This window comes from Triturus cristatus, chromosome 2_2 (genome assembly GCF_964204655.1).
Source record: "Triturus cristatus chromosome 2_2, aTriCri1.1, whole genome shotgun sequence".
Lineage (NCBI taxonomy): Eukaryota > Metazoa > Chordata > Amphibia > Caudata > Salamandridae > Triturus > Triturus cristatus.
The window spans coordinates 1,093,188,483-1,093,212,003 of NC_140582.1; the positions used below are offsets into that span (position 1 = coordinate 1,093,188,483).

Here is a 23,521-nt window from a genome sequence, read left to right on the forward strand (position 1 = left end):
TCAACAGAGCCCTTCGTGGAAAAAACAAAATCTTTATAATGCGCTTAAATCACTCAAATCTTCTTTTTCAAGAGAAATGTCCCCTGATGCCCATCATGCCACAGGACCATCGTCCATCTCACTGTTTAGGCCAACGCGAAACACCCCATTGTTAACCACCAAACTAAAATTCATCCCGAGTATGGATAGACCTAAACTTCCAAGAAAAGCCTGTTGCAGATTCTATCTGCGGAGACAGAAATGCTGTTCTTTCTGTTCCAGCCATCACTACACTCTTCCTCTGATTCACCTCTCAGAATATAGCCCTTCAAGTCCACAATATTTTGCCGCTATCATCACTGCACCATCCACTCATACACTTTTGTTTAGAGAGTGTATGTACATCTTTTTCACTGAGCCATGCATCCTGTTTGGTGGTAGTCCAGCCTCCTGTTCTTCCACAGGGCCAGTGTCTCCTCATTCGCTCCCAGACACTCACTCAAGGAATCTGCCATGCGATGGAGGTGCCACTGTCGACTGCATCTCCTTTGACGCCTCAGTTCACCTCAGCAGTCTGGCTGGTCATGCCTAGGGACCCACAGACGCAGCGTTTCCAGCTCCACAGCGTCTCCTGCACCACAGGGTCTCATGCACCACAGGGTCTCCTGCACCACAGTGTCTCCTGCACCACAGCATCTTCAGACCCACAGGGTCTCCTGTACCACCGCATCTCCTGCACAACAGCGTCTCCTGCACGACAGCGTCTCCTGACCCACAGCTCTAGTTAAACCACTTAAACCGGCTCATTAGTCTATATTCATACACTGGTACCTTCACTGCAGCGATCTCAGAGCGCCCGGGGTACCAGGCACCTGAGAAGAAACGGGGGTCGCATCTGGTGCAGCATTGTACCACGGCGACTGCCTTCCTGCAACGGACTTCAGCATTTTGTATGTAGATTAGAAGAGTGAATGCTGAATCTCCTCCCTGTGTGATGTGGAGAAATCGGGGAGAGAATGTGGCCTAACGGCTAGGGCGGTCGACCTTGGAGCTGGGGAACCGGGTTCGAGTCTGGGCAGGGACGCGCAACATTCTGTGATTCAGGGCAAATTACTTAATCTCCCCGTGCCCAACAAAAATGAATGTGTCTGTCTGTAACGTAACTGGTGCTCATGTAAAGCGCTCTGATGCCTCCACGTCTAGTACGCACTATATAAAACGCCACAAAAAAAAGAAAATCAACAGAGCTACGGTACACATACTATAGATTCAAAGGATTTCAAATGTGCCATTACGTGTGATTGTCATAGACTGATATCTGCATAAGGGAACACTGCATAAGCATTCATCTCCAGTTTTAACAAACATGAAAATCATAAGTTGGTTCCCTAAGGAGAATTTTGTAGCGCCTCCCCTCTGACGGATACAGCACCTGTCCTGGAAGAGGTTGCGATGTGCCTGGGATGACAGTCTACCTTAAAGTGACATCACTAGGCTTACATCCAAAATCGTATTCGGGAGGTATAGCCCTTAATGTGTGAAGCCCTATGGATGGTTTAGTATTAGCTATGATGTGAGTGGGAGCCGGAGCCTGAGGCTACATGCATATCAGATCTTGACATAATTATAGCATACAAGACTAACCCCACCGGTGTGTGCATGGGCAATGGCTGCCTCTAGTGTGACCCTGAGGTGCCGTTACCTCTCCATGTGCCGCATAGAGGTGCACACAGGTATGGACGAGAAGAATGCTGGTATTTATAGCCTAGGTGCATGTCAGAGGGCATCGTTTTTGTGCTTAAAGGAGAAATGTTCCAATCATGTGGATGAAGATATGTTCATGCATATGGAGGAGACTGGGCTCTGGGGGTGTTAGACAGGCAGTATAAGCTCAGTGGTTTATAGGTCCCTTGCCTCTTCATACAGGGACTGGGGAGAAGAAATTCCATATATAGATAACTTGTATGAGGGCTAGAGATGTGCTCTGATGGTGGCGCAGTGGGCAGGTTGTACATATTTTGGGTTGGAGTTGTTTTTATATTTTCTGCACATGCATGCAGTGGTGGGGAAGAGGCAAGTACTTAATGTGTGTAAAAATTAAAATGAAAAAAAAGCGTCAGGGCCCTAGTGAGGAGGACACTTCCGCTTGCACCACCCATTGCGACTGTCAGCGCTGCCAGTTACATTAACAACACAACTAATAACCGTCAAACCCCTAAGTGTATGACAGTACTGACAATTCTAGGCTCCCAAAGCTAAAAGAATGGCTTTGACAGCAAGTATTAGTCATTTATAGTGTATATTTAATTAGTGCTATGAAAAAGACCCTACGCAAGAAGGGAATAAATGTCACCTGCCTACGGTATAGACTGAGCGTGAGGCGTCTCTCTATAAACCAGCAGATATCTCAAGCGTGGAGCTGAACCGTTAATAACACAAACACCAGAAGATGTAAAAAAATATGTAAAGATATCAAAAATGCATTGTACAAAAATATTTTATTCAAAACAGAAAAATTCGTATTTTCAAGAATTTTTATGTTTTTACATATATAATAGAATAAATCGATTAACGTAAACATACATGTTTTTGTTCAAAATGCAACCGCAAAAACAGTAATATATCTCATAACGGGTCACCAAGTCCAAGTGGATCACAGCAAAATAATTGCTTAAAACTTCATCATCTCAATTACACGAAAACACTCTCTCATAAAATCAGTTATACGACAATCCCATCCATACATCTGTTATACTATCAAAGCCAACCAATAAAAAATGCATATATAGACAGGAGCCACAGATCAAGCTGGTAGTGGTATCATGAGCAACCCGTTATCTAGGTGGAGTAGTACACTGCTATATAATGTTGAACAGCCGGGTTTTGGCTGGAATACAGACAGTATTTATATCTGTTGCACTAATAGCCAAGAATTGCCATATAGAAGTTCTTCAATTAAATAACATTGGTTTCATATGCTTGTGGAGAGAGGGAATGCTAAGTTGGAGATATTTGGACAATTCATCTCTTTCTTTCCATGTACCACTGCATGGTTCCTGCCATGCAAAGTGCCGACTCGCTTTTCGGGGAAGGGCTTCAATGCAGATACCACCTTCTTCAGGACACAAACAAGATCGAAACCAGAAGGTGTGCCACGTGGATAATTGGGGGGAAGGCGGGTGCCAAACAACAAGCAAAAATCAGGTCTCCGTTAGCGGCAAATAATGACCCCTGGTGGTGTTAATACACAGTCAATACCAATGTCTGATGCCAACGTCTGATGCAACTTCAAGCCAAGGAAAAGAATACCTTAGAAAAGGAAGAATACAGTCTTCGAATTGTAAGATGAGGAGGACTCCGTCTGGGCGGGAATGGCAGATACCCAGCTGTTGTGCTTGTCTCTAAATGAAACAAACAGTGCCACCACATGGCAGATTGTCATAAGTGCCTGTGCTGACAATTAAGTGCGGGTGCCCAGAACCACAAACCACCGGTTCAAATTAAGTACTGATTAGGGACCATGTGTATATTTAGGGGCTGTCTCTGAGAGCCTGAGATATGTTGTTTTTGAGTAGTTGCAGTCACTGGATGCAGCTAAGATAAGGGAGAGAACAATTTCATTCAGATCCATTGATTAACCAAAATATCTAGTATCAGGTCTTAGACATTTGTGCTGGTTGCGTTTGCTCTTCAGAGGTCTTGCCGTACCAGGTGATGCAGGTGTATGGGAACCTTTTATACAGGTTGTGCTTCTCCACAGCTTGTCAGATAAATGATGTATATGACATTCAGGTGTATACATTACTACCATTAATAGAGCTGCCACATTCAGAAAGCGAGCCAAAAACAGGATGACTCGCTCATTTAAAATATCAGTTTGCTATTTGCCAAGACTAAATCTATCCAGATTTATCCTGAGGATGGACTAGATTAAGCCCCACCATGTCCTCTTTTGTGTGGGAAGAAAATTCGAGGGGGCGCTATTGTCTAGCTCTAGAGATATACTGTGTCTCGTACACAACACAGAGACATGATGGAGGTGGTTAAATTGTCAAAGTTGAGCACTGTTTAATAATGGTCTCCTGTGGTGGTTCAGAGGGGTAAAACATCCTACCGAATGAAAATGAATCCACCATTCGAGATGTGGTTGTGTTGACTATCTCTCTGTGGGCGTAGGGTAGGTGCTGGTATACAAATGTACTTCTCACCATCTTGGACATATTCTTTTGCTTGTATAATATTTTAATTATATTATCTTATATTATCTGTAGTATCTATCTATTGAATATATAAATCGTTGTGTTATAAAGTGAATAATAATTAGGGTGTGTCACAAAAATAGAATTTAATGTTATGCTATGTTATTGGGATTTGTATGGCATGCTATCATCCGGGAAGGTATCCATGCGATGTAGACGAAGAAAGCGCACTGAGGGAGTTGGCAGTTCTGATGGGGAGGGGAAGCTCTTTCCGGGTCTTGGGGGCGATGTGGAGAAGACTCAATCTCCCATTTTAGTGCACCATATGTGGTGGATGTGGGTGAAGAGAGTCATCCAGTCAATCTGAGGTGCATTTTAGAGGTGTGGAAGTGCATAGAGTGTTTTGCAGGTGAGGTAGAGGAGCTTGAAGGTGGTGTGTTTCTGTATGAGGCGACAGTAGAGGTCACTGAGGTTGTTTGGAGATGTGTGCTCATGGGGGAAGGTTGAGTGTGAATCTAGCAGCTGTGATTTGAACCACTTGAAGTTTGTTGGTGAGCTTGGTGGTGATGCCTACGTAGAGTGTGTTGCATCAGTCTAGTCTGCTGGTGTTGGATGCTTGTGTGACTGTCCTGTAGGTGAAAGGGGGCGGGCCTGACAGATGGAGAGCATCCGGTGATGGAGTGGATCCATTCTAGGGTGGAGACCTGGTATCCAGCCTCGTGGAGCCTATGGATGAGGATAGGGGTGGGAGTGGGAGATGGGGGTGAAGGCTGCCGAGAGCTCCAGGAGGATGAAGACAGCTATACCTTCCTTGTCGGTGATCAGGTTTATGTCATCCGTGGCTGCAATAAGGCTATCTTGGTGCTATGGTTAACTCTGAGTCATGACTCAGAGGGGTCAAGAACGAGGTAGAGGTCAAGGCGAGTGTTGACCAGTTGTTCTAGGACTTTGGTGGGGTCTGATAAAAGGGAGATTGGCCTGTAGTTAGACATGGTCTTCGGGTCGGCTGAAGTTTTCTTGATGAAGGTAGTATGTTTGCATGTTTCTGGGTGTCTAGGAAGGTGGTGGTTGAAATCAAGAGGTTGATCATTGAGGTGTGTGCCTAGCAGTTGGGGGTACAATCCTTTTACGTAGTGCAGTCCGGGCATAGATCTGAGAAAGCTTTGGATGTGATGAATCTCATGGTGTTGGCTGTTTCTGTGGTGGAGATTTCTGTCCAGCATGATAGCTTGGGGTCTTGTGTGGTGCTGGTATATGAGTTAAGGGGGTTGAAGGATGCAGAATTCGGTTGGGGTTTGAAGTTGCCATAGATGGTCCTCATTTTCCTAGAGAAGTGGATGGAGAGTTTATTGCACAGGTCCTAAGGGAGATGAATGCCAAGGAGCTGGTGTGGGGCATGTGAATTCCCTGACAATGTCAAGGATCTTTTTGGCAGAGTTCACATAGGTTTGGATGTGGGATGAGTGGTCAGAGCTCACATTGTTCTGAATGTGGGATGAGAGAGCTGGGCATTTAACAATTTTAGGTTTAAATCTTTTTATTTTAAAATGACAAAGTGCAATAAACAATACAGTGCCCTCTGCGGAGAGCCAAGCGGATGTGCAAGACAATAGGGCGTAAGACATAAAAGAAAAAATCCCCATTCCCCCCCCTCCTCCCACGCCCAGCACCCATTTTCATGCCCCTCCCCACCACCCCAGAGAGCAACAAAGGGAAAGACCAAGGGTATCGCGGGGAGTCTCACGTTGGGGAGGGTCGAGCTGGATCCTGTATCAGCACGGGGAGACGCAGTAAACGCAAATATCTGGGGCTGGTAAGTTCCCGAAAGTCAGAGCTCAGCAGTGTTATGAAAGGGTGCCACAATTCCACAAAGGTAGCCCCATCCCCCTGAAGTGAAAGGGAAATGTGTTCCATGCCCAACACATGCCACAACCTGCGTAACCACCCCTGGAGCGTGGGAGTCCTATCTGTGCGCCAGTGGGACAGTATGTTCTGCAGGGCCGCACCAAAGGCAATTCCCATCTGCCTACCTCAGTGCGATTAAAGGGGAAAGGTAAGCGTATTGGGCAGGCCCAGGAGAACAAACGCCAGGAAACATGGTATTTGTGTATTAAAGTGTTTATTAACCTCATTGAGGAGCTGTTCCCAGTATGACGTAAGCGTTGAGCATTCCCACAGCAGGTGTGTCATCGTGCCCTCAGACCTGCAACCCCTCCAGCAACCTGAGGAGCGCCCGGGATTAGCCTTGTGTAGTCTGTGGGGCGTGAGATACCAATATGTCGCTCTCTTGGTAGCAGTTTCTATGGTGGAGACATTGTGTGCCGAGTGTCTAGCCCGGTAAAAAATGTCCCCCCCATTCCTTCTGTGATAGTGTACGCCCCAATTCTGCCTCCCAACGCCTCTGCCCTGCGGATTTAGCCAACTGTCCCGCAGGCCCCAAGAGGTGGTAAAACACCGTGATGAGACGCTTGCTTGACTGTTTGGTATGTGACCACTTTTCATATGGGGTGAGCAGTCTCTCTGCCCCCTAGCACATCCAGGGCGGCATAATCCAGTGGCGTATCTCCTGATAGTGGTATCTCTGGGTTTCCGGCAATGAAAAGTCGAAGTGGAAATCCTCAATGGTCAAGGGATCCCCCACATCAAATAAGTGGCCGATCGATCTGTGCTCCTCTCAATTCCAGTGATGAAGGCTCCTAAATCGAGGCCAAGAGTGAAATCGGGATTGTTAGTTATGGGCATGAGCGGTGACGGGAAGGTGGTAAGGCCACAACGCACAGCGGTCGCATCCCAGGGCTTTAGGGTTGCCCATGTAACTGGTGACCTGTAGAGCCCTGAGGGGCGATGGGTTGTATGGATAAAAGGGATCTTCCACAAGAACTGACCCGCCAAGGTGAGTCTGAAAAGCCAGTGCTTTTCATACTCACCTTGGGACCATTCCAACCCGCAACTGAGTGGCCCTTTAATAGCGATCTATATTAGAAATCCTAATGCCACCCTCCCCCGGGGGTCTAGTTCAAGTCCCTATTCATCCTGGGTTCTGCCCAGACGAAGGAGAGAACCTCTTTTTGAAGTGATTTCAAAATTCAGGGGGGGGCTCCACAGGCAATGTATGGAAGAGTTATAATATTTTCGGAAGCACGCTCATTTTGAGTGCCGCAACTCGGCCCAGCCAAGAAAGGCCAAATGGTCACTAGCGATGGAGGTCCTGCCGAGTCTGTGTCAAGAGATGGGTGTAATTTTGAGTGACTGTATCCTGAATTGAGGACGCCAGCTTTATACCCAAGTGCAGTATGGACTTCTGGTCCCACTGAATTGGACATATCTGCTTAAGAGCGTTGTTAGTGGACAGCAGTAAAGAGAACCCCAGAGCTTGTGACTTGTACACATTGACCCGAAAGCCAGAGGCTGCGGCAAATGTCTCTAGTTCTGTGAGGAAGGCTGGTATTGGTGTAATAGGGTCTCAAGTGTAGCAATGACATCGTCCGCATATCAACTTATGGTATGGTGCTCTCCCCCAAAGTGAACCCCGATGATGTGAGGGTTCTCATGCACCTTCTGAGCCAATGGGTCCATATACTGGGCAAATAACAACGGGGAGAGCAGGTAACCCTGTCTTGTTCCCCGTGCTATCGGAAAGGGCTCTGAGATGAATCCATTTACCCGGACTGTGGTCGAGGGGTAGCTATAGCTGCTATACACCCATTTGCAGAATCGATTCTCTACCCAAACCGCTCCAGAGTGGCCTCCAGAAACATCCTGTGCACCCTGTTGAACGCTTTTTCAGCGTTGACAGACAGCATCACCCGTTCCTCTGATTGGTGGTGAGCCTTGTCTAGGAGGTGGAGTAGTCTCCATGTGTTGTCGCCACATTATCTAGTCCCCACAAACCTGGCTTGATCCGGGTCCGCTAGGCCAAGCATCATCGGTCCCAACCTAGCAGCCAGAATTCCTTTAAAGAGCTTTAGATCGATGTTCAACAAGGATATTGGCCGGTAGGAAGCGCAATGCCGGCTATCCTTAGGGAGGACAACAACTGAAGCAAGGAGCATCTTGGGCGGGATATCAGAGGTGTTCCCAATTGCGTTAACGAGTTGGGTTAGTATCGTGGCTACAGTGGTGCAAAAGGTTTTGTAGAAAATAGCAGTGAACCCATCAGGACCCGGAGATTTAAGATGTTTGAGTCAGGCAATGGCTGAAATCACCTCCTCAATGCAGATTGGGCTATCTAAGGTGGAGGCCTGGTCAGGGGTCAGCTGGGAATTAGTTACTCTCTGGAGATAATTTAGGTAATCCCGCTCGGACAGTTGCTGTGGGGTGTACAACTCAGCATAAAAATTCTGAAACGTGGGAGAGATGTCAGCATCACGGGTATGCACAGAGCCATGCACGTCACAAACCTTTTGGACCGTAGCTGCCTGACGCTGAGCGCGCAGTTTGTGGGCCAGCAGGCGTCCACATCTATCTCCTTCCGTGTAGAACCAGTGCTTCAGTCGAAGAGCAGAGTATTCTGCCCTATCCAGGTCAAGACTAGCTAGCTGGGAACGCACTGCCTCCAGCTGCTGCCACACCCAAGGCGCCCCGGTCCGCTTGTGTATTCCTTCTAATTCTGGCATTTGTTTGGAGAGCTCTACTTTTTTTTCTCTGTGGATCTTATTGTCCACCGAGGACGTGGCAATAAAGCTGCCTCTCGCCACTAGATTGAGCGTTTCCCATAGGGACACTACTGAGGTATCCGGAGTATCATTGCAAGATAAGACATCCTCCAATGTCTTGGTCAAGCGCTGTACCACCTCGGGCGTGGTGAAGAGTATCCCGCAACCGCCAGGTGTATGGTGGTCTGTCTGCGGGGAGAACCGCCAACGCCAGGGTCAGTGCTGCGTGATCCGAGAATGTGTAGTCCGTTGTGTGGGGATGAAAGGTGCGCCAGATGTCCAGTAACCCCAGATCCACCAGCCATTCTTTCTCGCTTTCAGACAGAGCCCCAGTTTGTCCCTATCTTTGGGCTGAGCGGTCGAGTTGGCTGTTAAACACTGTATTTAAGTTGCCTCCTATAAGTAGCTGCCGGTCCGAGGAGGCCGCAAGGTCTGTAACTGCTCTGCGAAGAAACGCCTCCTGGCCGTCTTTGGGTGCGTAAATAGTGGCAAGTGTGAACGTGTGTGTGCCTATAGATATAGAGAAGGCCAGGAGCCGTCACTTAATTTTAGATATCCTTGCTTCCACCACCCCTTTGAAATTACCAGAGATGAGGATGGCTACTCCAGCCTTTTTGGTAGGGAGTGAGGAAAAATATTGCTGTGGAAAAGCCTTAGACCGGAGTCTGTGAGTGTCGCTGGAGAGTAGATGCGTCTCGTGAAGTAGATAAAGATGTACGCCCGAGTTCTCGAGATATGACAAGATAACCCTTCTCTTAATTGGGTTATTAAGCCCCTTTACATTCAGGGCTAGAATTGTAATGCTTGCTAACATGTGGGCCAGGATCGGGATATACAGCTAAAATAAGGCATTGGTATGTGCCAAGAACCTCTTCTCGTAGATAAGCGCATGGGATTGAGGAGCGAGCCGTCATGGGGGCAGGCACAATTGCGCGGAGCCGGGAGTGCAAAGGGATGAGGTCCACCAAAAGAAAAAGAAAAACCCTTAAAGAACAACTATACGAATATAGAAAATGTCATTTAGCAATCAAGTGTCCGGAGCTTACAACTCCTTGAGAGTAGGTTGGGGGTACCAGTGGCCGATATCTCGCCCGCCCCCACCCTCTTTTCTCTGACTGTCAAGAACTACTCCGAAGAAGCTCCGGTCAAGGACGCCAGGACCGATTGCTGTTCCTTGGCCATAGTGTTTAAGTCGCATCGTGATGATGGGCACGGCGGCTTGATGGTGGTCCATCCGTGGCCACTGAGGCGTCAGCTGCTTGAATGGCTCTGTTGCGACTTCTCGGCGGTAGGTTCCTCAATATTCAGGAGCTTGTAGGCTGCCGAGAGACAGCGTATTTGCCTGAGCTCCCCTTTGAAGGTGAAAATCAGCCGAAAGGGGTGCTTTCAGGAGTACGTGATGCCAGCTGCCCTGAGGTGCGCGGTTATAAGCTGGAATGCCATACGCTTGACTAAGGTAGATGCTGCTAAGTCTTGGTACAATGTGGGTTTCTGGCCTTTGTATTGGAAAGCGGAGTTGCCCCTGACTGCTCTAAGTATGCCCTCCTATAGCTGGTAATTGTGCACGCATGTCAGATTATCTGCAGCGGGAGCCAGGGCAGCCCTCCGAGGGCCTCCTCTGTGAGTGCGGTCCAGCTTAATCGGAAAGTCCTGAGTTTCATCCAGAAGTGAGTGGAAAAGGTCCACCACTAGCGATTCGATGTTAGCGTCCTCTTCTCCGTATGTCATGCCTCGGATGCGAATGTTGTACCACCAGGACCTGTTTTCCTAGTCCTCTGTGTGGGCTTGGTGGTCGAGGTTCTGTTGCTGTAGCCGAAGGACTTGAAGACTCTCTAGTTCCTCATTGCGCCCAGCCTCGCATTCCTCCAGGGTGTTGACCCTTTTCCCCAGAGAGTCCACATCTCGGCGCACCTCCCACAAGTTGGCCGAGAGGTCTCGTTTCCCTCAGTCTCTTCTGTGGACTTCATTGTGATCTGGCCCTCAGGCTGCGAGTTGGTCGTTTTAAGCAACTTCTCCTTCACTGATCTGTTCTTTTGACCCTTGGAGGCCGCCATTGCGAATCGTTGCCGCCCCCGTGCCTATGTGAATGTTACAGGCTTTTGTTTAAAGTCCCGGGGGCAGGCGAGTACTACTCAGATGGCCCGCAGATCACTCCACACCCCCTCTGCTGTGAGCTGTGTTCCCCTCTAGTGCGTCCGCCGGGCCCCGCTGGGCGCTCTGTTCTGGTCGGGCCTTTTGCTGGCAGAGTCGCTTTGTGCCCCCCCAGAGTGCGTCCAGGGGCGAGCAGATGACCCCAGGCCCTGAGCCCCAGTCCGTGCACCCAGGCTCGCTCTGCTGCTGTAGTACATCGAGTCAACCACCGGCCTTAAGAGGTTCCGCTAGGAGAAATTGGTGTTTGGGCCCCTGTTGCTGGGTGGAAATGTCACTTTGGGGTCGCCTGGCCTCCAGCCTCTAAGACATCGCTGATCCCCTGAAGGGCAAGTCTCCCGTTGTGTTGATGCAGATGGAGTAGTTAGTCTCTCCCAGCCCACTTACAGCCCTCTGCCTTGTGTAGACTTAACCAATAAATTAGGGCTCAAGTCCAGACAGCCGACCATGCGGGAAGGGGACGCCGCGGCTTGCGCACCCCGCCGCTCCTCTCTCAACCTGGCGCTTGTGTAGGCCGCCTGGTACGCCTTCGCAACCACCAGCCGGACAATAAGTCACACTGCGGCTTCTAGCCTCCTGAATGCTGTGAGCTTCGCCACTTCCGCTGCTCTCCTCAATGCCGGCTCCGGGCCCCCTCACAGCAACCTCCTCTCAATGTGATGACGGTCAGCGGAAGACACGGGCTCGGCGGGCCTACGTGATCACCTGAGGCCCAGGCCCTGAGCAGGCTGCCCAGGCCAGCTGCCTCAGCACTGCCCCTCTTATCTGAGTATGCAGATGGGCGAGGGTGCAGCATCAGCCAGTAAGGCAGGTGGGGGGTGAAGCAGTGCTTAATTTGTGCCGGGCTACACGCATTTAGTGCACGTCAGTAATTGATTTATAATCAGTGGCACAGAGTGTGTGCTGTGCTGCTCTCCCGTAAGAAGTGCTGCTGCTGTGTAACGTGCTGGTTGTGTTGTTGATCAGAGACTGGTGATGTTGGAGAACTTGTTTTTTCTCTTCTACTTTGTGACTCCGATTCTGTCTTCACAACCTTCAAGTTAGTTTAAAGTTCTTCTCACTCACTGTTCTTCAAGAGTTAACTTCTTCTCAATCAGGCACTGGCGCCACAGCGGCCGCGCCGCGGATCAGTGGACGGGACACTGAGTTGGGCAGGGCGCCTGGTCTTCTGTGGGGGTTGGGGCTGTGCGCGGCAGCAGGCGCAGATTTTTTTCAGATTGCATGCAATGCGCGCGCATTCTCTGCTTTTGCCATGCCCCAGCATACCTGCATACCCGCACTACCGCACCTCCCCACCGCACCTGCACGTATCGTGGTTCAACGGACGCCTCCGCTGTTCAAAGTAGCCAGTAGCGTGACCTGGACGACGTTGGCGGCGTTGAGGTGGACTCGGAGACTAGAGTTTAGCACCAGTTGAGGGCGGCAGGCCTAATCATCTCTTGAGAAAAATATGTTTTATGTTGATGATGTCTAATGATGATGGTGGCGAGGCTGGCCGGCGGCCATGGACCAGCGGTCCTTAGTTTTATGTTGCGTTGCGCGGGCCGGCCCGGGATGCCTGGATTCAGTTTTACTTTTTGTTCAACAAATCTGCAGGGGTTGGGGCTGTGCGTGGCAAGCAGCGTGTGTGTAGTGTCCATGCATGGACACGTTCTAGTGCTCCGACCTGCTGTATTACACTGTACACCCACCCACCACAGACGTCACTGTGTCAGGTGACGCTGTCAATAAAAGGGGCCGAGCGCACGTGCTCGTGGCCATTCCCACTATCCCCAACTATGTGTGCAGTGTCCTTCTTCACCTAGCATGTGGGCCTAGGGCCCATCATCACACTGGCGACGAGGCGGGTACGTTACCCCGCGAGTGAAGCCACGATCGGCGCACCATCGATAACAATGAGGGAGAGGACTGCCCGGTGAGCGCACCCCCCCGTGTGACGACGCGAGAAGCCGGCGGGGCACAGCATAGCCCGCAGCGTGACTGGTGGCGACCGGGAGCCCACCCCGCGCCTCAGACACCGGCCGCAATCACCCTGGTGGAGGGGGAAGAGCCCCGAACACAAGCGGACCGATCGGAGCCCACCCGCATCGGCCGCGACGCCGGAAGTCTGCAGGCGGGGCCGGGTGCCCACCCCGACCCTGCCGCTGTGCCTGGAGGTGCCCGGAAGTAATGGCAAGCCGAGCGGTGCCCACCCGCATCGGCTGCGGCCCCCGCAAGAGGTGTGGCCCACGCGGTGCCCACCCGCGTCACAAGGAAGCCCAGCCGGGCAGAAGGTGAGCCCGAGAAGTACAGAAAGTGAAAGCGGGTGCCCACCCCGTTCCTCTGTCCTGGAAGAAGAAGCGCTACATGCCCGTGGGTACATCGAGGCGGAGGTAGCGGAATCGAAGGCGGAGCCCACCCGCGACTGGCCGTGGCCGTGTGCCACCTGCACCCCCTTCCCGCGCGGCCCGTAAGGTGAGGAGACCGGCTGCGGGAAGGGGCGGACTGAACTTTAAAAGTAAAAGCGGAGCCCACCCGCGACGAACAGTAGAAGCTGCACCGGCGTAAAAGAGGAGCCCACCCTCAAACGCCGCATCGTGATCCCGTCTCCCCGCCCGCTCCCCGCGTGGCATGCTGGCCGAGTGAGGCTGCGGGAGGGACAGAATCGGCGTGCGGCCCGAGGCCGTTGTTTGAAAGTACAAGCGGAGCCCACCCGCAGCACGGAGCAGGGACCTGTCTCCCCTCTTTAAACTTTAGACGCACCGCCCGGCAGAGCAGCAGCACCCCTCCCCCGCCCCGGCCAGCGAGCGAATGAAGGAGCTGCCGAGGGCGGGGAGGGCAAAATGCACACAAGCAGGGGGCATGGGCGAAGAGCAGCCTCCGGTGTCTGTGTCTCCCGCGGGAAGCGTACATGAGGACAAAGAAGCACCCCGGGGAGGCCTGCAGCGCGAGTAGAGCGGTAGGCAGAATAATTAAGTGGCAGCAGAGAAGTGCCGATCACGTGTGCACAAAGCGACTGTCATCCCCATGAGGAATACCCTGCCCCAGCTCACGAGTGATGCCTCATCCTCCAGACTGCCTACTGACACTGCCTGAGAATAAAATGAATGAAGAGACTTACCTGCTGCCCAGCTCCGGTCCTGCCCTTCACTGGTCTGCCTGGCTCCAGCCCCACTCCAGCCCTCTGCACTCTACCGGAGCCTGGGGAAATTGAGAAAAGGAAAACAAGGGATAGAGTTCTGGCAGTACAGAAGGTTGCTGCTGAAGCCAAACAAAAGCAACACTGCCACCCAGTGGCCACTGGTGGTACTGCAGCACACAGAAACCAACAAGCCTACAGCAAGCCAAGGAAGTCCAGCAGCTACAGGAGACCGACGGAAAGGGAGAAGAGGCAGCAAGGCAAGTACCGCAAGGTCTGACGGAGGCGCGAAGGTGAGCACACGGGAATGCGACGGTGAGCGACGGAGGCGCACAGGAATGTGCGAGAAGCGCAGGAACGCGACAGAAGCACAGGAAGAAGAGACGGTGTGCCACAGGGATGCAGCGCCATCCCGCAGCAACAAGGAGGAAGAAAGAAGAACGGTGTCGAGCCACATCCACCCCAGCGAGGACTGCGCTGTCGCCGCATCACGTGGAGCGAACCCTCAAGAGAACAAACGGACTCAGCGCAGAGGTACCCCGGACGCGGACAGTACACTGCAGCGCCTACACAAGAGGAACCCACTGAAGAGGATGGGCGCAGCAAGGATCCAACACTGGCGGGCAAGGATGCCGAGCCCCACCCAGTGGCGCCAAGAAGCCACCACATCAAGTGATCGTGATACTAGGAGCAACGCTACACTGAAGATGTACCACGACGGTACGAAGAGTAGCACGCACCAGCGCCTGACAAGGCAGCGGACAAAGGTAGTCACACGACGCGACACACCTCGTCAAGCCGACCAGCCAAATGGTCGCACCACAAAGGCCCAGCCGACCTGCCAAACGGTCGCAACGCAAAGGTCAAGCCGACCAGCCAAATGGTCGCACCACAAAGGCCAAGCCGACCTGCCAAACGGTCGCCCCACAAAGGTCAAGCCGACCAGCCGAACGGTCGCACCACAAAGGCCCAGCCGACCTGCCACATGGTCGCACCAGAGAAGCCGACTCGCCAGGAGTTGCACAAAGAGGTCTGACGCAAGACCGAAGATGTCCTGCCAGTGATCGGCAGCGCGGACCGTCAAGTGGTCCAAGAAGCTCAAGAAGAACCAAAGTAACTGGTGAAAAGGGAGAAGAACGAAGCGGACCGTGAGCATGGCCCCACGAACTTCAACCAAAGTAATTGGTGAAAGGAGAAGATGAAGAGAAGGTCACGACCCTAACTCGGAATGCTGAGGAAGATGAAGAGAGTGTTCTCGGACGAGGACAAGACCAGGGGGAACACGTGCAGAGTGCGCGCGCTGCATGGAGAAGCCTGGCCAGATAAGAGGAGAACAGGAACGGTCCAGAGTAGGGCGTGAAGCGAAGAGATGAAGAGACCAGAGTGGCACGTCCGCCACTAAGAAAAAAAAAGAAGATGTCTGAGTGGCACGTTCGCCACTACAAGAAAAGAAGATGTCTGAGTGGCACGTTTGCCACTACAAGAAGGAAGAAGATATCGGAGTGGCACGTTTGCCACCAAAAGAAAGGGGAAAGGAAGAGATCTGAGTGGCACGGTTGCCACTGCAACAAAAGAAGAAGTCAGAGTGACATGACAGCCTCACGGAGAAAGAAATAGAGGACAAGGAGAAGAGTGTGGCAAGACTACTCACACCTCAAAGACAAGGAAGGTGACAAGCGTCAGAACACGGTGCGCAAGTCCTGAAGAACACCCGTGGCACGGAGAAAGACCATCTGTTTGATGATGCTTTCAGCGCACCTGGGATCTGCAGAGGTGAGCAGGCCGGACCATTCGAAACACCCACCTTTGGGGTCACACGGACACTGGACAACGCCAGCCGTGGTGACCCAGGGGCAGAGGCCTCAGGGATGCCAGTGAGAGAGCGTCCCCGCGACGAGAGATGGTCATCAGCCGCCCTCCAGCAAAGGTCCCAGGAGGATGAAGACATTGTGTGCGAAGACAGGAGCCAACAGCTACCCTCCAGGCACGACTGCAGAACCCGAGGTGAGACTTGTCGTCTCCTCTGCACCCACACGGATCGGCGTGCGAGTAACACGACACAGTACACCCAGCTCAGGACGAGCCAGAGGGCCTCAGGGATATCCCGTGGCAGGGGAACACCTGCGAGAGAGGCATCATGGTGAGAGGGGTGTCTTGCAACCAATCCGTCTTTTGCAAAACAGAACACACGCCACAGATAAAGAAAAGGACTGGACCAAAAGACGAACGGCAACATCTAGCGGTAAACCACAAGAACTCAACTGCGTTTGTCGCCAAGAAAGTAAAGCGAAGAAAAGACTGAGAACAACTTCAAGGCGGAGCCGTCAAACAGACTAGATCCATCGAGCACCCATGACTGGTGCCACAGTGAACTGGTGATCGTCTGTGACAGGAAGAGCATCGTCCGCGACAGGAAGAGCATCTTCTGCGACTCCAAGCAGCTGAAGCGTGAGCGATTCTGCAGAAGTTTGGTCACTGTATTACAACTGTGTATATCTTTCTTTCTCCCCCAGGTTGAACATTGACTTTGGGTTTTGTTATTAAAAATTGGGAGGGATGTAGTGTCCATGCATGGACACGTTCTAGTGCTCCGACCTGCTGTATTACACTGTACACCCACCCACCACAGACGTCACTGTGTCAGGTGACGCTGTCAATAAAAGGGGCCGAGCGCACGTGCTCGTGGCCATTCCCACTATCCCCAACTATGTGTGCAGTGTCCTTCTTCACCTAGCATGTGGGCCTAGGGCCCATCATCACAGTGTGCAGATTTTTTCACAGTGTAATGCGCGCTCATTCGCTGCTTTGCCACACTCCAGCATACCCGCACTGCCTCAGGCTCACCACCACTGTCCGAGTCATCGTGGTCATTCACGTTTTCAGGGGTGAACCAACGACCGTTCAGAAGCGTCGGTTGGGTTCACTAAAAAAGGTCTAATAGAATAGTGAAAGTAAGTTAGTCAGTCTAAGTGAAATTCAGCTAGCACCAGTAGCAAGCGCGAACGGCCGCCAGGCCGGACTACGTTGTTGCGGTGCGACGTACTCCTGCATTGGTAACTTGTTGGTGTTGAGGAGCAGCCCGGGCCCGGCGTAGCTGCTGCCAGCAGTGAGTACTACATACTACAGTACTCACTGAATCTGATTCTGGCCAATGAGTGCCGCCAGTAACAGCTCGTCACCAGGAGGCAGGGCCTGGCAGCAGGCCCAAGGTACAGTAAAAACAACAGATGTTACTGTTGCACAATTCTATCATAGTCGTTTAACAAAAAATGGAAGGAAAAGTTGTCTGCAACAAGGAGTTTAGAAATTATATGCTCCACGCTCACACCCATGTTTTTTGCCTGAAGTACCATAACCGACTGAACCAGCTAATGTATAGTTATGGAGAGTACCATAAGGTAGGGGGCGTCAGCTAAGAGAAGGTGCTTTGATCTGTTAGGGTGCTTGCTTACGTTCTTCTCTTTAAATTACGCCCTGCAGCATTCCTTTCATGATGACCAGTGCACATATTTAACTGAACATAGCAAAGTAACACCCTTGAGGTCAATAGAAAGCCTCTTTCTTCTGCTGTACATGAGCGCCCTGCACTAGTACAGAGAGGTACTGAGTTCAGCCCACCCACCCCAGACAGTAGCTGCTCCAAGTGTCTTTTATCTTCATCATCCTGTGGTGGGTTGCAAGATTCAGTTAAAATAAAGCTGCGCAGCAGCCTAAGTAAGGCTGCAGGCTGTGCACTGGCACTGACTGAGTCAGTCAGTGTGTGTGCCCCGGCCCGGGCCGCCTGGCCCGAACCGACCGGTAACTTAAGTTTTAATTGACACACTGTGACTGCACTGTTAGAACAGTAAGGTAGCGGCACGCCAATATTCTCAGTCATATACCAAGTATGAATCTGTACAATCTAGCACCTGCACCTCGCTCTGTGTCTGACCCTTTGCAGTGATTGCCGGATTACTTGTTCTGTCCATGAATGAGACATTGATGCCTTGGAAATATGTTCACGTTGCTCAATGATGTATTTATAAATAACTAAAAACAATGCTTATTCACTCTCAGAATAATTTGCATTTCCAAGAAGCTGTGCATTCTGTAAATCAAACAATTTAGTCTGATGTGGATTCCCTAATCTTAGGCGTGAGGGGTGATGGCCCAATTCATGGAATAATGTGGTGAAATACACCTTGAAACTGTGAGCTGCCATTTCCTAAGATCACTGACTATATCATGATGAGTTACGACAGCAAAACGCTGAATCCGGCAACTAGTTTCTTGTGTTTGAAATGTCTAAAGTTCACTTCATACACATGTAACTCGAGGCGATATTTGCTCACTTGTTTGCAGCTTGAGCAGAGTTAGCAGAGTGTGGCAGTAATGTGGTGACCAGATACTTGATGTCTGTGGTGCTGTGGGACTGGGGGGGGGGGGGGGGGCACAAGAGTTGTCAATGTGCACTTTGTGCAGCAAGGCATGCAATATCAATACCCTAAAAGGACATAAAGCCTGTAACTAGTTTGGTAACGTGGTAAATGGATATCTTACCATTTTTATTAAGGCTCAAGCCCACACCTCCAGATATTTGTTTTTCACATGTTTTAATAATTATTTTATCCACGTGAAGGTGGGTCTCTTTGGAAATCACCCAGTGGCACAATCTGGGAAGTTGTAGGCATAGTTAGGCAGGGAACTGGATGTGATGCCAGGAAGGTGGGGCAATGGCTGAGCCTTCTGGGACCATGCTTTCATAAAAGATTACAGTGACTGTGACCAGGGCATGGACCAGCGGCTGCAGATCCAAAGTAATGAAGGAGGAAGAAGGATAGGGGTTGCAGATTTTCCAATTAATTTGGCTGAGAATCCATGCAGCGCTATCAGAACAGATCAATAGTTTTACCTCTAAATTACTGTACAGTTATCAGACGGCGTAGGCTATTACATCTGACTTTTAGCAGTGCCAGTTGAGGATGTGGGTGGAGTCAATAAAGTGGGTGGATCTGGTGGAGGAAGTGGGTGGAGTCAGGGGAAAGTAGGTGTGGCCTCCAACAAACATTTGAGCACCTGGACTTCATATTTTACAAATTAAGCACTGGGGTGAAGTCCTCGCGCCCCTGTCTCTCCTCCACAGCTCTGGGCCCCATGTGGTCGCTGGGGGTGCCCCCCCACTCACCGGTGTAGCAGCATAGGGGACCGCAGCCGCCGATCCTCCTGCCAATGCGGCCCAGCCTCTCTCTTTGCGCTCTTCGAACATGGCCCCTGATCTCCATAGGGCAGCGTCTCCTCTGCGCAGTGCCAGGCAGTGAAGATTGTGTGCTCGTGGGCCCTATGCGTCTTCCTGCAGCCGGGGCCTTGCGTAATCTCCCGAGAATGGCTCCTCCCACTTCGGAGCACGGTCAGCGAAGCCACGCTTTGGGATGCCGTCGTCCGTCGCTCGGTGCCCTCTGGCCAACCCGCACCCCAGACTCAGAGAGGGGGTGCAGCCGCAACACCTCCATCTGCTCTGCGCCAGCTCCTTTAGGATGTCTGCAGACCGGCTGTTCTCTCTGTCGCAGGGCGGCTCCAGGCAGCCGCCTCGCCGCGGTACCGGACCCAAAACTCACGCTCCGAGGACACCCCTGTCAGCAGTGTGTCCCCCAGGGAGGGGTCTCTCACCTCAGGGACCCCCCTCCGTCGAAAGGTGGGAGCGGAGACACACGAGGAAACGTCCTACCAGGTCGCCATCTTGGCCACGCCCCGGCATTTGGCAATTTTGAGGTATTGATTATAGATCGTGGCATGTGTCTATGAAAACTGGCTTCTGCAGTACTGTTGTGAGGCCGCTAGCGTGGCGCCAACATGTTAATGACAATTTTGAAGCAAGTGTTTAGTACAAATATGATGCTGTGGGATTTAGAGGCTTTGCATTCAAGTTACGTTTAAGATAAAATAAATGATATTAAATTATCCTAAAGGTCCTGACACGAATACTTGTGTTTTTGTTTTGTGTATCACAGTTGGTGTATATGTTTTATGGTTTTCCTTCTCTCTCTCTCTTCTGAACAGGAACCTTACAACATGGAGAGGATCTTCTGGTTACTTATGGACTCGGACAGCAGTTTCATTAGAAAATTAATGGAAGAGTTCCAAAGGACCAAAAAACTTAAACTTCCAGAAATTCTTCACAAGAAGGTCTGGCAAATTATTTATTATAATTGAAGTTCACAGCATACACCAGATTAACACAAATGTGAGACCTGGTGCAAGTGGCATCAGGCCATTCAGAGCTTACTGGGTTGATCCAGAGCTTACTAAAGGAGCTGATGAGGATTATAAACTGAAAACCCAGTCAAACACAACAATCTTACATGCATGGAAGTGAAAGACCTTCTAAAGGGAGTCTCGCGCAACCTTTTATATGAGGTAGGCCTCCCACAAAGCCCTTCACTATTTCCATTACTACGCACATGCAGAATCCAAAATGGACAATGTACAGGTTTATGAACCAGTACATTGTCCTTGCACTCAACCCACATCACACATAAGGTATACACACAATATCCACACATCTTCCATATGCATGGAAATGAAAGACTCTCTTAAGGGAGAGTCGGAGAACATTCTATATGGGGAGGGTCAGTCAGGAGGACCAATAAAAAGACCTGTCCCTTCACTAGAGTTTACGCTTTCACCACTGCCAGTCCCGCCAAGCCCAGGTTCTTCCTCTTCCTCAGAGCACAACTCACTGGGGAAAAAAAGAGAATGTAGATGAAAAGCCACATACAGCAGGGCAGAGAGCACACACTCTGGAGCCATGCAAGGGACCTTTCATCCCTGCTAAACGAAAACGGTTGTCAGCCTCCAGTGTGTCGATCAGGGAACCACTCAATGGGTAATGATCTGTTGTAGGTAAATTTATCACATACTGTTATGCTGAAAGGGATCTGACTCGAACACCCTGCCATACCTTGTGTGCTAAAGCAGTGATTTACAACGTTTTCTGGGTCTTTCATGGTCTGAGTCACACCAAAGGAAATATGTAATTTTCATACATTTTATAGCGTAATGGAGTTCAGTTGATCAGTATGCCTTTAAACCGTTTGCACTGATGAAAATTGGCAGGCATATTTTCAGTGTGCATGTAAATATTGGGTTTTTTGTTTTCTTCACTTTGAAAATATTTTGATCATGTGAAGCCTTCTTTTCTATCACATGCTTTAAGAAATAGGGGTATTCCAAGGCCCTTCCCTTATTTTCATCTCTGTGCATGCCTGGGTCTTTTCAAGGTGTAATATAAAGGTGCATGGAAGTGTGAGAAATCCATTGCAAAGGTTTGTTAATGAGTCCCAGATATGCAGTTCTAGGTGCTTACAACCTCTGCACTGCTCGCTCCATTGGGAAGGGTTCTGAACTCCATTCATGACAGTAGAAAAAATCTGCAGTGAGCACTTCCGAGCAAACAAAATGGGGCCCATCGATATTTCAGTTATGCATTCGTGTTTTTTTTTTTTTTGTGGAGTTTTATATAGCGCAAACGAGACCCGAAGGTATCCGAGCGCTTTACATGAGCACCAGTTACGTTACAGACCGACACATTCATGTTTTGTTAGGCACAGGGAGATTAAGTGATTTGCCCAGAATCACAGAATGTTGAGCGTCCCTGCCAAGACTCGAACCCGGTTCCCCAGCTCTGAGGTCGACCGCCCTAGCCCTTAGGCCACATTTTCACATTCTGGTTAATGAAAATGGATCTTAACTTGCTTATAGAATGGCAGAATCCATTGCTTGTTTTAAGGGTATGCAGAGACTTTTATCTTAGGGCTACTGTCTAGATTATTTAACAGGAATCCATGTGAGATCACACTACGGATTTAATAGTTTGATGCAGTGGTTCATCTGTAGGAACAGTAAGATCCTTTTCAAAACTACGAACTGAGGGTTTGTGTTATTTACAACTATAGTGAGCTACAAAAATCTTAAACTGGAAATAGTCAAATATTTTCTTTGGCTAGGGCAGGAGTAAATAATGTCAGAGGGGGCAGTGGGAAGAGAACATTCTCAAAAACTTGGGGTAAAGTATTTCCTCGTAGGCAATGCGAAACACAATGTAACAATCCAATTGCACGCAGTTATTGCACTAATGCAAAGACATTTTTGCATTCACAGTTGTGAAATATGTTTAGTTAAGTAAGCACACCTGCTTTTACATAGACCTAATGGGTAACTCACAAACTTTTTACAGGAGTACTTGGGGAAACCTGCAACTTTCGCTGGTTTCCCAAGCACTCTTGAAAACGTTTGTGAATTCAAAAACGTTGTAACTCTGCACTGAAACTGAGGAGTAAACCTATGGATGCAGATATATACATTTCTGTCAATGAGGCCTCTGTTTTCAGCTTTTTGAGAAAGAGGGGGAATTAATGCTGCAATTACACAGAAAATAGGAGGGAAATCCACACCTTGAACTTCAAATCCAGAACCAAGCAATGCGTTTTCCAGTTTTGCCCTTATGTTGGTGTGCTGCTGACCAAAGGAGGCTATTCTTTTCTGTGTGGTTATTTGGGAGAAATCACACAATCCTTCACTGTGTTTAATATTCTCTTCAATTGCAGATCACCGAAGGGATGAGTTCGTTTTCTGCCTCTGATGAGGACATTATTCAAACAATGTCCCGCTGCTGGGAGGAAAATCACTATCTTCTGTGTCCTCATTCTGCGGTGGCTGTGCATTATCACTACAAGCAGGTTGACAATCAGCAACACAGGTACTAAACACTTGGGCTCATTTAAGTTTCATTTGTGTCCAGAGTGAAAAATGTCCTCGCCTGTTCTTCTCTCTTGAACATCAAATGCAACTACAAGTCTATCAGACTGCATGTTCCATCCAGGTAAGACCAGTGTTTTTATGTCTAGGGGAATAAAAAAAACTGGTAAATTCAGCAAAGTCTGTTATTTCTCTCCTTTACCATATACTCTGAAAACAGAAATTACATAAAAATAAATTGCTTGACAGTAATTTAGGGCTTTCTAAATAATTTCTAAATGTTTATTAAAGCAAACAGAAGCAGAATTGTCATGTTGCAAAAGAATACCACACACCACCAAGTGCAACCATAGTGCTTTCTTTGTGAGCATCACAATCCAGGTCAGCGTCTTTTGATGCAGTGTTGTACACGTGAGAGATTGGTATGTTTATCCTAGTTTCTCCTGTGTGATTCCAGTGTGTATTTCGTTGTGTTTGACAGTACTGCTGATTTGTGTTAGACCTGTCAGCCTTAGAGTGGTCTTCCGCAAACATTTTGCCTTCCTCCTCCACTTTTTGCTGATCTAATTTTTGCTAGCCAGTGCTAAAGTGCATGTGCTCACTCCTTTAACCTTGGTGACATTGATTTATCCCGAACTGGCATATTTAATTTGCTTTTAAGTTCCTTGTAAAGTGGCACTACATGTACC

At 49.8% G+C, this 23,521-nt stretch overlaps 1 protein-coding gene across 1 annotated transcript in view; it reads left to right on the top strand.

Annotated features, from left to right (window-relative positions):
- The window catches only part of THNSL2 (threonine synthase like 2), a 135,038-nt gene that overhangs the window by 106,977 nt on the left and 4,540 nt on the right, over positions 1–23,521 (top strand). The window contains exons 7-8 of the mRNA XM_085642646.1: positions 20,136–20,261; positions 22,682–22,833. Coding sequence (XP_085498772.1) covers positions 20,136–20,261; positions 22,682–22,833 — 278 coding nt within the window. The remainder of the gene's footprint in view (positions 1–20,135; positions 20,262–22,681; positions 22,834–23,521) is intronic.